This window comes from Henckelia pumila, chromosome 2, assembly GCF_033568475.1.
Source record: "Henckelia pumila isolate YLH828 chromosome 2, ASM3356847v2, whole genome shotgun sequence".
NCBI classification, from domain to species: Eukaryota; Viridiplantae; Streptophyta; class Magnoliopsida; order Lamiales; family Gesneriaceae; genus Henckelia; species Henckelia pumila.
Window position 1 is genome coordinate 129,853,000 of NC_133121.1, and position 13,222 is coordinate 129,866,221.

The window sequence follows — 13,222 nt, forward strand, 5'->3', positions numbered from 1 at the left end:
GAGTCACTGTGTATCGTCAGTCTTTTTTCTCCGACCGACAGATCCAATTTAATTCCCATGATGAAAGCTTCATATTTTTCCTCATTATTCGTTGCAGGGAATAGAAATTTGATGGCAATTGAAATTTATCTCCCTGTGGGCTCTCCACAACTATACCTGCACCGCTTCCTGTAGAGGTTGATGACCCGTCGACATAAACCATCCATGTCTGGGTGGAGCTTTCTTCTTGAGTTACTGTCATCTCTACTAGAAAATCATCCAGAATTTGTGCTTTAATTGCTGGACGCGGGCGATATTCAATTCCATATTGGCTCAACTCAACAACCCACTTAACCATTCTTCCTGATGCTTCAGGACTCGAGATAATTTGTTTGAGAGGATGATTGGTGAGTACAATTATTGGATGAGATTTAAAGTATGGACGTAGTTTTCTCGCTGCAGTTACCAAAGCTAGTGCCAGTTTCTCGATCTTTGTATATCTTAATTCTGCTCCGTGTAAAGTTCGACTAATATAATAAACTGGTTTGTGCTCCCGTCCTACTTCAGAGACCAATACTGCACTTACCGCTTCCGCAGATATTGCCAGATAAATCAATAGGGTGTCACATTCGTTTGGTTTTACCAACAACGGCGGCGAGGTCAGATGCACTTTCAACTCGTCAAATGCTTGCTGACACTCTTCTGTCCATCGAAAACCTTTCCCACTTCTCAGCATTTTGAAGAATGGTAAACCCTTGTCTGCAGATCTTGAGATAAATCGGTTGAGGGCGGCCAAACGTCCTGTCAACTCTTGGATGCCTTTTACACTCTTCGGAGGATTCATGTTTAAAATTGCTTTGATTTTTTCAGGGTTGGCCTCTATTCCTCGTTCTGACACCATATAGCCAAGAAATTTGCCTCCTCGTACGCCAAAAGTGCATTTATCCAGATTAAGTTTCATCTTGTATTTTCTGAGTATACTGAAGCATTCCTCAAGATCTTCCAAGTGATTAGACGCTTGAATACTTTTGACGAGCATGTCATCTATATAAACTTCCATGTTACGCCCGATCAAGTGTTTGAATATGGTATTTACTAGACGTTGATAGGTAGCTCCATCATTTTTCAACCCAAACGGCATAACATCATAACAATAAATTCCTCGGTCAGTGATGAAACTTGGTTTTTCCTGGTCTTCTGGCGCTAGGCCAATCTGATTGTATCCTTGATATGCATCAAGAAAAGTGAGCAGTTTGCATCCTGCTGTCGAATCGACTAACAAATCAATTTGTGGGAGTGGAAACGGATCTTTGGGTCATGCTTTGTTGAGATCAGTGAAATCTATACACAAACGCCATTTTCCTCCAGGTTTTGGTACTAAGACAACATTTGCAAGCCAATCTGGGTATGAAACTGGTCTGATGTATCTTGTTGCTAAGAGTTTTTTCACTTCAGCGGCTATATGCCGATTTTTCTCTGGGACAAATGCTCTTTTCTTTTGCTTCACCTGTCTCATTTTCGGATCAACATGGAGGTGATAGAGCGCATACTCATGAGGTATTCCGGGCAGAGGCTCATCACCCCAAGCAAACACGTCCAAATTGCGACCAAGAAAATTTTTCAACTTCTCTTCCAATTCAGGAGGTAATTCGGTCCCGATTTTCAGTGTCTTTTTGGGATCACTTGGTACGATTTCTACATGCTTTAGAGTTTCGGTTGCTGTTATTCTTTCTTTCCTCTCGGATTCCTCATCCACCAAGTGTATTCCGTTTTCACGTAAAATTTTACCAGGTTTCGGTGCTCTTTCCTCACTAGAAACTTGTCTTTTACGATTTCCTGATGAACCCCGTAGTGTCACGCATGACACTCTCTGGCTAGACGATGGTCACCAATGGCTTCTCCTACTCCTCCTGGAGTCGGAAACTTCAGTTTCATATGATATGTCGATCCGATGGCTTGGAATATATTGAGACTTGGTCGTCCCAATATCATGTTGTATGCAGATGAAGCCTTTACTACAAGGAATTTCACCATCTTAGTAGACAATTTGGGGTAAGAACCCAAGGAGAGACGAAGCGTTACTTCTCCCAAAGCTTCAACTATTTCTCCGAAAAATCCGACTAGTGGAGTGTTGACTGGAGTTAACTGTGCATTACTAATACCCAACTTCACGAATGCATCATGAAAAATTATGTCGGCCGAACTTCCTGAATCCACTAGAATTTTCTTTACCCAAAAATTGGAGATTGTGGCTGAGATGATTAAAGCATCATTATGTGTACCCCGAGGGTTCTCCAGATCTTTGTCACTGAATGATAATCCATCTTGGATGGTTCCAATTTCATATATCGACAAGGATGTGGGGCTAGATAAATTGTTGGTTCCTTTTGCTACCCGTAGAAGGGCTTTTTTTGCATTGTTTGAGTCGCCACAAGCAGGCCCTCCAGTGATTACGACGATTACCCCTCCCGAGGGCAAATTTTCATCAGCTCGTTCATGTTGTTTCCCAGTTTCATCATGGTGCTTTTGATAGTCACATTTTGGTTGTTCGTCCTGACGCCTGTCATCTCGCTTTTCACCGCGGGATTTGTCCACAAAATTCCCCAAATGTTCGCGCTTTATGATTTTTTCAATTTCTGCTCGCAAATTGAAGCAATCTTCTGTAGTATGACATTTATCTTTATGAAAATGGCAGTACTTGTTCGAACGCTGGCGCTTTGGGTTATTTTGCATTGGGCGAGGGGGACGCAACAATCCTTGTTTTTCAGCCACTACCAGTATATCGGTCAGACGTGCATTGAGGGGTGTATTCTGGAGGCGGGGGCTCTGTGCTGTTCGCTTCTCGTCTCGCTTTATATTATCTGATTTATCTTCTTCTCTCTTTATTTTATTCAAGTAGTGTGGCTCTACAGATTTTTCAACACGTATGCATTTCTCAGCTCTTTCCAATAATTCCTCTAAGTTTTTGGGCGGCCTTCCGCTATTGATTTCTTGAACTTCCGATGGCGCAAGTTTTGTTGCATTATTCCAACTAACAAATCATGGTTCACGTGTAAGACTTCGTGCACCGCATGAGTAAATCGCCGAACATAGTCCCTCAAACATTCTCCTTCTTTTTGAATGACTGTGAACAAATATGCTGTTGTTTTTGGGTATTTCTTGTTAATTGAGAATTGCTGGATGAAGTAGTCAGTAAGTTGCTCCAAATTGGCAATAGATCCAGAGGGTAACTTATTGAACCATTTGAGTGCTCTTCTTGATAATGTTGTTCGGAAAATTTTACAGTATGCAGCATCTGTGATATCATACAAATCCGCTTTCGCGTAGAATTTGTCAATATGGTCTTGGGGGTCACTCGTTCCATCGAACTCAGGTAAGCTAGGGATTTTTACTCCCTTTGGTAATGCTTCAGATAATATGTCATCAGTGAAGGGGCTTCGACTTGACGGCAAAATTGCGAACATATTCTCTTCAGTTACATGTGTGCGAGATCCATCCTTTCGAGTTGGATTAGTGATCTTGTTTTCGCCAGAGGTGTCATGAACTGTGTGAACACTTGCTTCACTGTCTTTCTGAGTAGTATTTTTCTTGGTCCCCCCTTGATCTTTATCATTCACTTTAGACTTATATTTATGTGGGTCTTCGTTATTAGGGTCAAGAGATGAAGAGCCTTCAGTCTGAGCCTTTTTTTTGCTGCTTTTGTGCTTACGGGTTTCTAGGTACTGAGCAATTGCATCTTTTGCTGCGAGTGCTGCTGTGTTTTCCATTAGCGCAGTCAAGTCTTCACGGGTGATAGTAATACTCGGCGGTGCATTTCCATTGTTATTATTTCCTTGAGACATTTTTAAAGTAATATGTGCTCTCAATGACGTAAAGAACAAGTTTCCCATAGACGACGCCAAGCTGATGTAGCCAAAAATCACTTGTATATGACACGTTGCTTCCGCAAAGTCCGGAGTATCAACGGATCCTTGTATGTTCCTTTTGGAGATCTTCAGTGGGTTGTTCCTACGTCACAAAACAAAGTCAGAGGAGCCGGGAGGGTTCCCGGCGAAGGCACTTCGACGCTGAAGTTAGTTATTACTCAAGGAATAATAATCAAGAGCAGAGCGATATAGTGCTTAAGAAAGTGTGTACCTTAATAATGAGGTGACTTGAACTATTTATAGATATTCGGAGAGTTTTATGGGCTTGAGCCTCTTATGGGCTTTTGTAGAATTCAGGGTCTGCTTGAATTAAATATATATAATATTTAAATAAGCTTGGGCCTAAAAAATATTTGAAATGGATCTTCATGATTGGGCTCAGGCCTAGTTGAATTTTTAGGTGTAACCTATCAATCAGCTTGGCGCTGTCTGTGGGAAATTGTTCACTGCATCATTGAGAATGCATACTCCATTACAAACATCTCAAGAAAATAATCGCAATGGAGACTCACCTTCCATCTCCGAGCCACCGCCTGAATTTAGTTTCACCCAAGAAACTTTGACAATCTTAATGGAAGGAACAGCCGCACGCGCAGCGACTGAAGCGGTCGCTCAGTTCGTGAAATCCCATCAACGCCGAAGCACCGACAAGAAAGCCCATAGAAGAGGGCTCTCATATCATGACCCCGATAACAAAGACCCAAATAAAACTAAGTCTAAAGTGAATGACAAAGATCCTAAGGGGAGCGAGAAAAATACTACTCCTAAAGAGGGGGAAGCAAGTGGTCACACAGTTCACGACGTCTCTGACGAAAACAAACGAACTAATCCAACTCATGGAGATGGATCTCACAAATATGTAACTGGAGAGAATTTGTCAGCAATCTTGCCTGCACGTCGGAGCCCATTCACTAACGTCATTCTATCTGAAGCATTGCCTAAGGGAGTCAAAATCCCCAGCCTACCTGAATTCGATGGAACTAGTGATCCTCAAGATCATATTAACAAATTCTACGCAAAAGCAGATTTGTATGACATCACAGATGCTGCTTACTGCAAGATATTTCGAACAACGTTATTAGGGCGAGCTCTCACATGGTTCAATAAGCTGCCGTCCGAATCCATCGCCAACTTGGAGCAACTCATCCAGCGGTTCATCCAACAATTCTCAATTAACAAGAAATATAATTGAAAACAGCAGCATACTTATTCACAATTCTTCAAAAAGAAGGGGAAAGTTTGAGAGACTATATTAAGAGATTTACTTACGCGGTTCATGAAGTCCCACATGTGAACCACGATATGTTATCTGTAGTAATGCAGCAGAACTTGCGTCCTGGAAAGTTCAAGGAATCTATAGCAGGAAAATCCCCGAACACCTTGGAGGAGCTGTTGTCTAGAGCCAAAAAATACATCCGCATCAAGAAAATTGATGAGTTGCACTCCTCGGCATAAAGAAAACGAGACGAAAATACGATAAAATATAACGCAGGACAGGGAGTCATGCCATCTAAAGAAACTCTATATTCATAGAGCAAACACCTGCAAACTAAAATAAAATTTTTTTAAAAAAAGTCATATCGACTATAAACAATTCAAAAAACTCATAATGACTATAAATAATTCAAAAAGTCGTAGTGACTATAAATAATTCAAAAAGTCATAGTGACTATAAATAATTCATCAAGTCATAGCGACTGTAAAATTTTTTCAGAAAAAGTCATAGTGACTATAAATAATTCAAAAAGTCATAGTGACTATAAATAATTCATCAAGACATAGCGACTATAAAAAATTTTCAAAAAAAAAGTCATAGCGACTATAAACAATTCAAAAAAGTCATAATAACTATAAATAATTCATCAAGTCATAGCGACTATAAATAATTCATCAAGAAAAAGTCATAGCGACTATAAACAATGCAAAAAAGTCATAATGACTATAAATAATTCAAAAATTCGTAGTGGCTATAAATAATTCAAAAAAGTCATAGGGACTATAAATAATTCATCAAGTCATAGCGACTATAAATTTTTTTCAGAAAAAATCATAGTGACTATAAATAATTCAAAAAATCATAGTGACTATAAATAATTCATCAAGTCATAGCGACTACAAACAATTCAAAAAAATCATAATGACTATAAATAATTCAAAAAGTCGTAGTGACTATAAATAATTCAAAAAAATCATAGTGACTATAAATAATTCATCAAGTCATAGCGACTATAAAAAATTTTCAGGAAAAAGTCATAATGACTGTAAATAATTCAGAAAAAGTCATAACGACCATAAATAATTAAAAAAAGTCATAGTGATTATAAACGATTCAAAAAAGTCATAGTGACTATAAATAATTCAAAAAGTCATAGAGACTATAAAAAAAATTTCAGAAAGAGTCATAGCGACTATAAAAAATTCAAAAAAGTCATAGGGACTATAAAAAAAAATTTAGAAGGAGTCATAGCGACGATAAACTTTTTCAGAAGACATCATAGTGACTATAAAAAATTTTTCAGGAAAAGTCATAGAGACTATAAAAAAATTTTCAAAAGAAGTCATAGTGACTATAAAATTTTTTTTAGGAAAAGTCATAGCGACTATAAATATTTTTTCAGAAGAAGTCATAGTGACTATAAAATTTTTTTCAGGAAAAGTCATAGCGACTATTAATATTTTTTCAAAAGAAGTCATATCGACTATAAAAAATTTATCAAGTCATAATGTCTATTAAAAAAAAATTCATCAAGTCATGATAACCATAAAAAATTCACCAAGTCCTAAAGACTATACAAAATCATAGCCTCAAGGGGTTACATCCAATGCACCAACCTAAGAGGTTACGTGAAATAAACAACTCAAGGGTTTTCATCGAAAATACTACTCCAAAGGATTGCAGAAAACGCATTCCCTCAAGAGATTGCTTAGAGGACAAAAATCTCCCAGGTGTTCGAAAAACTATCCGTCGAAAATATTATAAGTGGCGGTCCTAACGCAGCCACCAGAATAGCAGTTGCGGTCCAACGCCCATATGTGAGCAAAAGAAATATCCGACGTTATACCCCGCGGTCCGATTTTTGAAAATAGTGAAATTTCACTTATTACATTCACTATCATCGTTAGGTTCCGCTAGATCAACAAACAAGTTGATATTTCGGTTCATCATCAACAAGTACAATACTTTATACCAGAACGGACACCCCACCAAATATATATTTTTAAAATATATATCTAGTACACTTTTTCCACTACCACTCAATGCAAATAACCAAGTCGTAATATTTTTAAAATATTAGACAAAAATTGTAAAAGTAAGACAATAAAAATTTTCACGATTTTATGGTGAAGCATACCATGAATTAAAACACAAACAAAATAATTATTATCAACAAAAAATAACATGTGTACATATGCATATGCGTGTATATACATGCATCTATCCATCCCTCTCACAACCCAAGAAATTCATCGTCGCTTCGTCGCCGCGCCATTGCCGTCACACTATCACCGCTGTCGTACCACGGCCGCCATCGCACCGCAACCACTGCGTCCAGATCGATCCAGGAAATGGAGCATCCACCGGCGGTGGACGTTCCATGCTGGAAGTCGACTCCGGGCACTGTTTTTTCTCCATCTCTTCGCGCAGCCATGCTCCTCGCACAAAAACGCCACGAACGATGCCGCCTTCTTCGAGCCAGATTTGGAAAGCTTGAAAGCTACTCCATGGCTGGAAATCGACGGGAGCCCATCGCCACATTTTCATCGCGCCGCCAACCACCCTCCTCGAGCAGCATCGATCGAGCCAAATCTGGACACATCCACCGACAATGGATGCTCCGTGGCTGGAAGTCGATCTTCGAGAGCTGCCACATCTCCATTCTCCTATCACATCAATCGTCGATCAACGATCCTTGGTGTTGGTGGAGAGATGGAAGATAACACATATACACACATAGATACATAAACACCAAACTCACGTTGGAAGAAGGAAACCAAAAACTCAAATTGGACAAGAAAATTAAAAGACAATCACGTTGCCAAGGAGAACGCGAAGATATTGTACAGAGGTTGTGCGAAGATGTACAGAGGTTGTGCCGCAATTGCATATATTCTAATATATATTGTATATTATATATTATATTATATTACATAAATATATGTCTATATACAATCATAATAATAATCTCATATTATATTAAGGAAATATAAGGCCATAATGGTGGGAAAAACGTGGCATGTACCTATCAATTCTCATGGTTTTCAAATTGAATTTGTCCATTCCCTCTTCGCCATAAATTTTAATGATCCGAGATTTGAACCAACATTAATTTTAATGTTGCGGAAGTGAATGAGTAATATGTCAAACAAGAGTGGTGGATAACTTTATAGGCTAACAGCTTGGGTCCTCCTAAAAATTTTCAATTTTAATTGTAGTGAGATTTTGATTCATATCCTATTACACCACAATTCTACGCAATTCTATGTTCATTATTTAGACAGGACTGTGAATCCAATAATTTTCAATTCAACTAGGACTTTGTTTACTACTATTTACAATTCAATTGCAACACATTCCTACTACAATTACTTCATCACGGTATCTCCAAATTTCTACTCTCGATCATCTCGCTAAAACGACATGTCCGATAGTGGGGGGCTTATGATGGGTTATTGCCCAATTTGACTTTCTCTCGGGTCCAAGCCCAATGACTCAATCAATTTGGATCTCATATTATTTATTGGGACACTTTATCAAGGCCCAAAAATTTCAAAAAGCTCATAAGATGCTCAAACCCATGAAACTCTTCGACTATCTATAAATAGCTCAAGTCCTCTCATTATTAAGGTACGCACTCTATAGACACATGCTCTAGTTCTCTAGAACTTTTATTGGGCAAATACTGACTTGAGCGTCGGAGTGTCTTCGTCGGGCAACCCCCGGTGCCACTCACTTTGCTTTGTGATGCAGGTAACAACCCACGAAGTTTGGACTTTGGAACAGTTCGAGTATTAATCCGACTATTCAGATCTCCACAAGTTACCCAGATTTTCTCTAATCGGGTAATATCAATTTTTTGCTACATCAGATTAATATCAGGAGAAGAATCGGGAATAAAACTTTATCCCGTCGGGATTTTCGACCTGTCTTGAAATAATATTATATAGTATTTTATTAATAATTTTATTAATAGATTGAGCTAAATATTATTGTGTTTCAACCCATATAACAATTAATTATTGACTTAATTCGCATAATTTTTTATTGTTAAAACGATCAAATAGTAGAATCACAAAATGACATTTAATTTTATTTTGTATATTTTTTAAACAGTTAAATTAATAATTTGTAATTCTTATTTATAATTATTTAATGAGAACAAATATGTAGAATAAAAGATGTAATTTGTCAACCTAATAATTAACAAACAATATGATGTTCTTCTTTTGACAAAACCTTTAACATTATCTAAAATATTTTAATATTATATGTCTAAATAGTATTTTTTATAAAATAATCAATTTTTTTAACGAAATCTTGAAATGAAAAAAAAATTCGGGATTTCCTCTCCCTACCCGATAAGATCATCCTCAATGTTCGGGATTCCGAAATATGTCGGGTATATATAGGATGGGGAGAGAAAAAGTTTCCCAATTTTTTTCGAGATGAAAATTGGGTAGAAAAGTTACGGGACATGTCTCGGCCCTATTCTACCCTTATTACGTATATGCTAACTAAATAAACCATGAAAAAAATCATATTTTTTTAATCATTTTTTTAAATCCTCGCGCGACTTGAAATGGGCATTATATTTTTCTCTTTTTTTCTTTTCATTAAAATGATCCTAACTAAACAAATATAAAATAATTGGTAAATGGACTAAATTCACATCATTCTTGTACAATTATTTTATTATAAATTTTATCACAATTTAATCTCCTGAATACTCATTGTGCGCATGCATAACATAGTTTGTCAATTTTGATCTTATTATAATAATTGATTTTACAAAAAACATACTCACATAATTTATTGAGTGTATACAAATCAAAGACCAAGTTGACAATACACAATAGAAAAACATCGACCTTAGTTTACATTTTTATAATTAGTAGATAGATATTGGTACGATAACGAGAATTATTACTTCTCATTTTATTTTATTTTTAGCGAGCAACGAGAATTAATACTTGTCGTGCAGATATATTTTTTTTTCAAAAATATTTTTTAACTAAAATATCTGCAATTCCATTGGGACAGCCATGAGAGGTATGGTCTTTTGCAAAGTGAGCCCAAAACTTTCATTCATGTCGAGTTGTTGTGGGTTGAGTCCTCCATCAAGTTTCCAATCAAAGTTATGTATCAAAGTAGCAACCATCATGTGCACCATACGATTCGCTAGCGGCAAGCCGGGACAAATTCTTCGGCCAGCACCAAATGGAACGAGCTCAAAATGCTGGCCCTTGAAGTCTGTTTCGGTTTCTAAAAACCTTTCAGGGATAAATGACTCAGGATCCAACCATGTGCTGGAATCTCTCCCGATCGCCCATGCATTGATGAGGATTTGGGCATTTCTCGGGATCGTATAGCCATTGATTTCTGTATCTTCTCCTGCAGCCTTGTGAGGTACCAACAAAGGGGCGGCTGGATGAAGCCTAAAAGTTTCTTTCACAACAGCTCTCAAATATGAGAGTCTTGAAATGTTCGATTCTGTAACTTGTTCATGATTCTTTCCAATTACTTCTCTTAATTCATTTTTTACGAGTAACATTTTATCTGGATGTCTGAGCAACTCTGACATAGCCCATTCCACTGTGCTTGATGTCGTGTCTGTACCCGCAACAAACAAATCCTATAACACGACGTCCATAAGTTCATTAGAGACCATAATCTTGAAAAAGTAATGTATTAAGAGAATCGACACGGAAATTGATCGATAAAAATCAAAATCTTCATCCCTTTTTCGAATCAAGAATGATTAATGATCGATTAAATTACGATAAAAACCAAACATATCTAATGCATCACAAAAAATTTGAAGTTGCGAACAATTCCGAAAAAGGGAAACAAATCAGTTAACGTCAAATTTTCACTACTTAAAATGAATTGTCATAGTAACTCTATGCATAATTGATGCTTAAAAACTAATTAGCACTTTGACAAAATGCAGAACTCGAAATTAAAATATATATATATATATATATCTCCTAGTTCCTTCGTTAACAAAGCCACGTCAATTAGTTTAAATTATTATTATATATAATCAAATCGGACTATAGTTGTTTGATAATGCATTAAAAAAAGAAAAGAAAAGAAAAGAAAAGAAAACGCTTAATTAATAATTTCAAACACTATTTAATAATTTACTCACCAGAAGTAGATGTTTGATATCAAGAATGGTCAGTTCAGACTCGTTTCTTTGATTAATATCCAGCAGAGATTCTAACATGTCATTTTTCCTCGTACCTGCAGCTGGATCAACTCCCCTCATTTCCAGCCGTTTTCCAATGATTTCCTCAAATATATGGAAACATCTCCTGAAATTAACAGTGCTCTTCCTCAAAATCCCCTGCGGATCCAACGATCTAAGCACCGGGAAATAATCCGCAAGATTGGGTTTCCCAATACTCTCCATTATCCCCCACACCACTTCCTTGAGTTCTTCACCCGAACCCGAATCAAAAGCCGCGAATTCCTCGGAGAAAAGGGTGGCCGACATCAGATTAAGCGACGTCGTAAATGCAGCTCTCCCGATATCCACAGCCTTGCCACCCACGCAGCAACCATGCACATACTCGCACAGTTTCTGCAACCGATCCCTCCTCAAACCCTGCCCCGAATCCAGACTCGGAGCCGAAAACATCTGCTCTTTGCATATCTTCCGCAACTTCCGCCATTGATTCTCGGCCGGAATCCACACCATGGACAGCTTGTGGTGATCCAGCGCGTGTACTGCTCCTGGTTGGTTCCGGCTGGAGAAAACTTGATCGTGCTTCTGCATAAAGATTTTAGCGATTCCAGGAGAGGATACAACCACGGTAGTCAAGCTCCCGAGTTTCAGATGAATCAAGGGGCCGTATACTTGGGAGAGTTTGGTGAGAGATTGGTGGGGTTTTTCGCCGAGTTCGAGAATATTTCCGATTATGGGATATGGTTTAGGCCCCGGAGGGAGCTTGCGTGGTTTCTTGGATTTTGATTTCAGAATTTGGAGAATCCATGCGAAATAAATTAGGAAGAGGAATATTAATATTAAATCCATTATTATATATATTGTTTCTACTTTGGCGAGGAATCACAAATATTATAAGACCGTTTATATAGATCAGCACTCATCAGCTGCGTCGCCTGCAAGCAAACACTAAATGAATTTAATACATTAATTAATTGTGTGCGCACAGGTCAAAAAAAACGACACCTAATCGACTCATCACTATAGCCCGCCAATTATCAACTGCTTCAATATTCCATGTACACAGTACAATGTACTTATTATATATTATTATATTATATTTGTGAAATAATGAAACATATATATATATACATGAATTACATAATGTTACAACATCTTCTGATAAATTATTAGACGGGTGATGTTGCATGTACACGAAGATCATACGTTGGATTACACGTTATACTTGAAATTATATAAATATTCTTAATGTATTTTAGAAAGATCTGTTTTTTTCAAATGAAGTTAAGGCGTAATTTTTTTTAATATCATGTGCAATAGTTAACTCAATGTGTGCATGTAGCATTTATCCTATTAAAGTATCCATATTGGTGGATTAATTGGTGATTAATAAAATCAATTAATATTCATGAATCAATGTGGGTGCATGGGTTATTAATCTGGGCTGCCACATCAGCCCAAAAATTCAACCCCTTTAATCATGTTAATGCACATTAAATTAAAAAAAAACTTTTGCGAAAAGCAGCGTCGAAGCACGTGCCAGATACAAATGTCTAGCGCGTTTATCACGCGCGTCGTGGGGGAGTACGTTTATTTTATTTATTTATTTTAAAAAAAGTCGTTTGGAGTTTTGGACTTTGGTTATCTTATTTTAAGTAAAATCTAGTGTTTCACTTGTGCGTTGCATGGTTTGAATTGTGTATAAAATGATTAAGAATGAGAGAGAATGATAATTTGAGTTTGTAGTTAAAGTTGAATACAAAAACTAAACTAACTCTAATTAAAACAAAAAAATTGTGTGAAAGTATATTACAAAATTTGAAAAACTTACTTAAATACAATATTTTTCGTTGAGTTTATTTAGTTACCTTCATCATCACATATTAAAATTTTAAGATATTTAAGATT

General features: G+C 37.1%; 1 protein-coding gene across 1 annotated transcript; it reads right to left on the minus strand.

Annotated features, from left to right (window-relative positions):
- Positions 1-9,878: 9,878 nt before the first annotated feature.
- Positions 9,879-12,177, minus strand: LOC140882830 (cytochrome P450 76T24-like). Its single transcript, XM_073289041.1, has 2 exons — positions 11,276-12,177; positions 9,879-10,756 (listed from the first exon to the last, which is right to left on the minus strand). The coding sequence occupies exons 1-2, from the start codon at positions 12,161-12,163 to the stop codon at positions 10,136-10,138; spliced, it is 1,509 nt and encodes a 502-aa protein (XP_073145142.1). The 5' UTR covers positions 12,164-12,177; the 3' UTR covers positions 9,879-10,135.
- Positions 12,178-13,222: the final 1,045 nt, after the last annotated feature.

Coding starts and splice junctions, on each gene's coding strand:
- LOC140882830 (XM_073289041.1), bottom strand. CDS start 12,163: ATGGATTTAATATTAATATTCCTCTTCCTAATTTATTTCGCATGGATT. Junction 10,757..11,275: donor ATATCAAACATCTACTTCTG/GTGAGTAAATTA, acceptor GTCGTGTTATAG/GATTTGTTTGTTGCGGGTAC.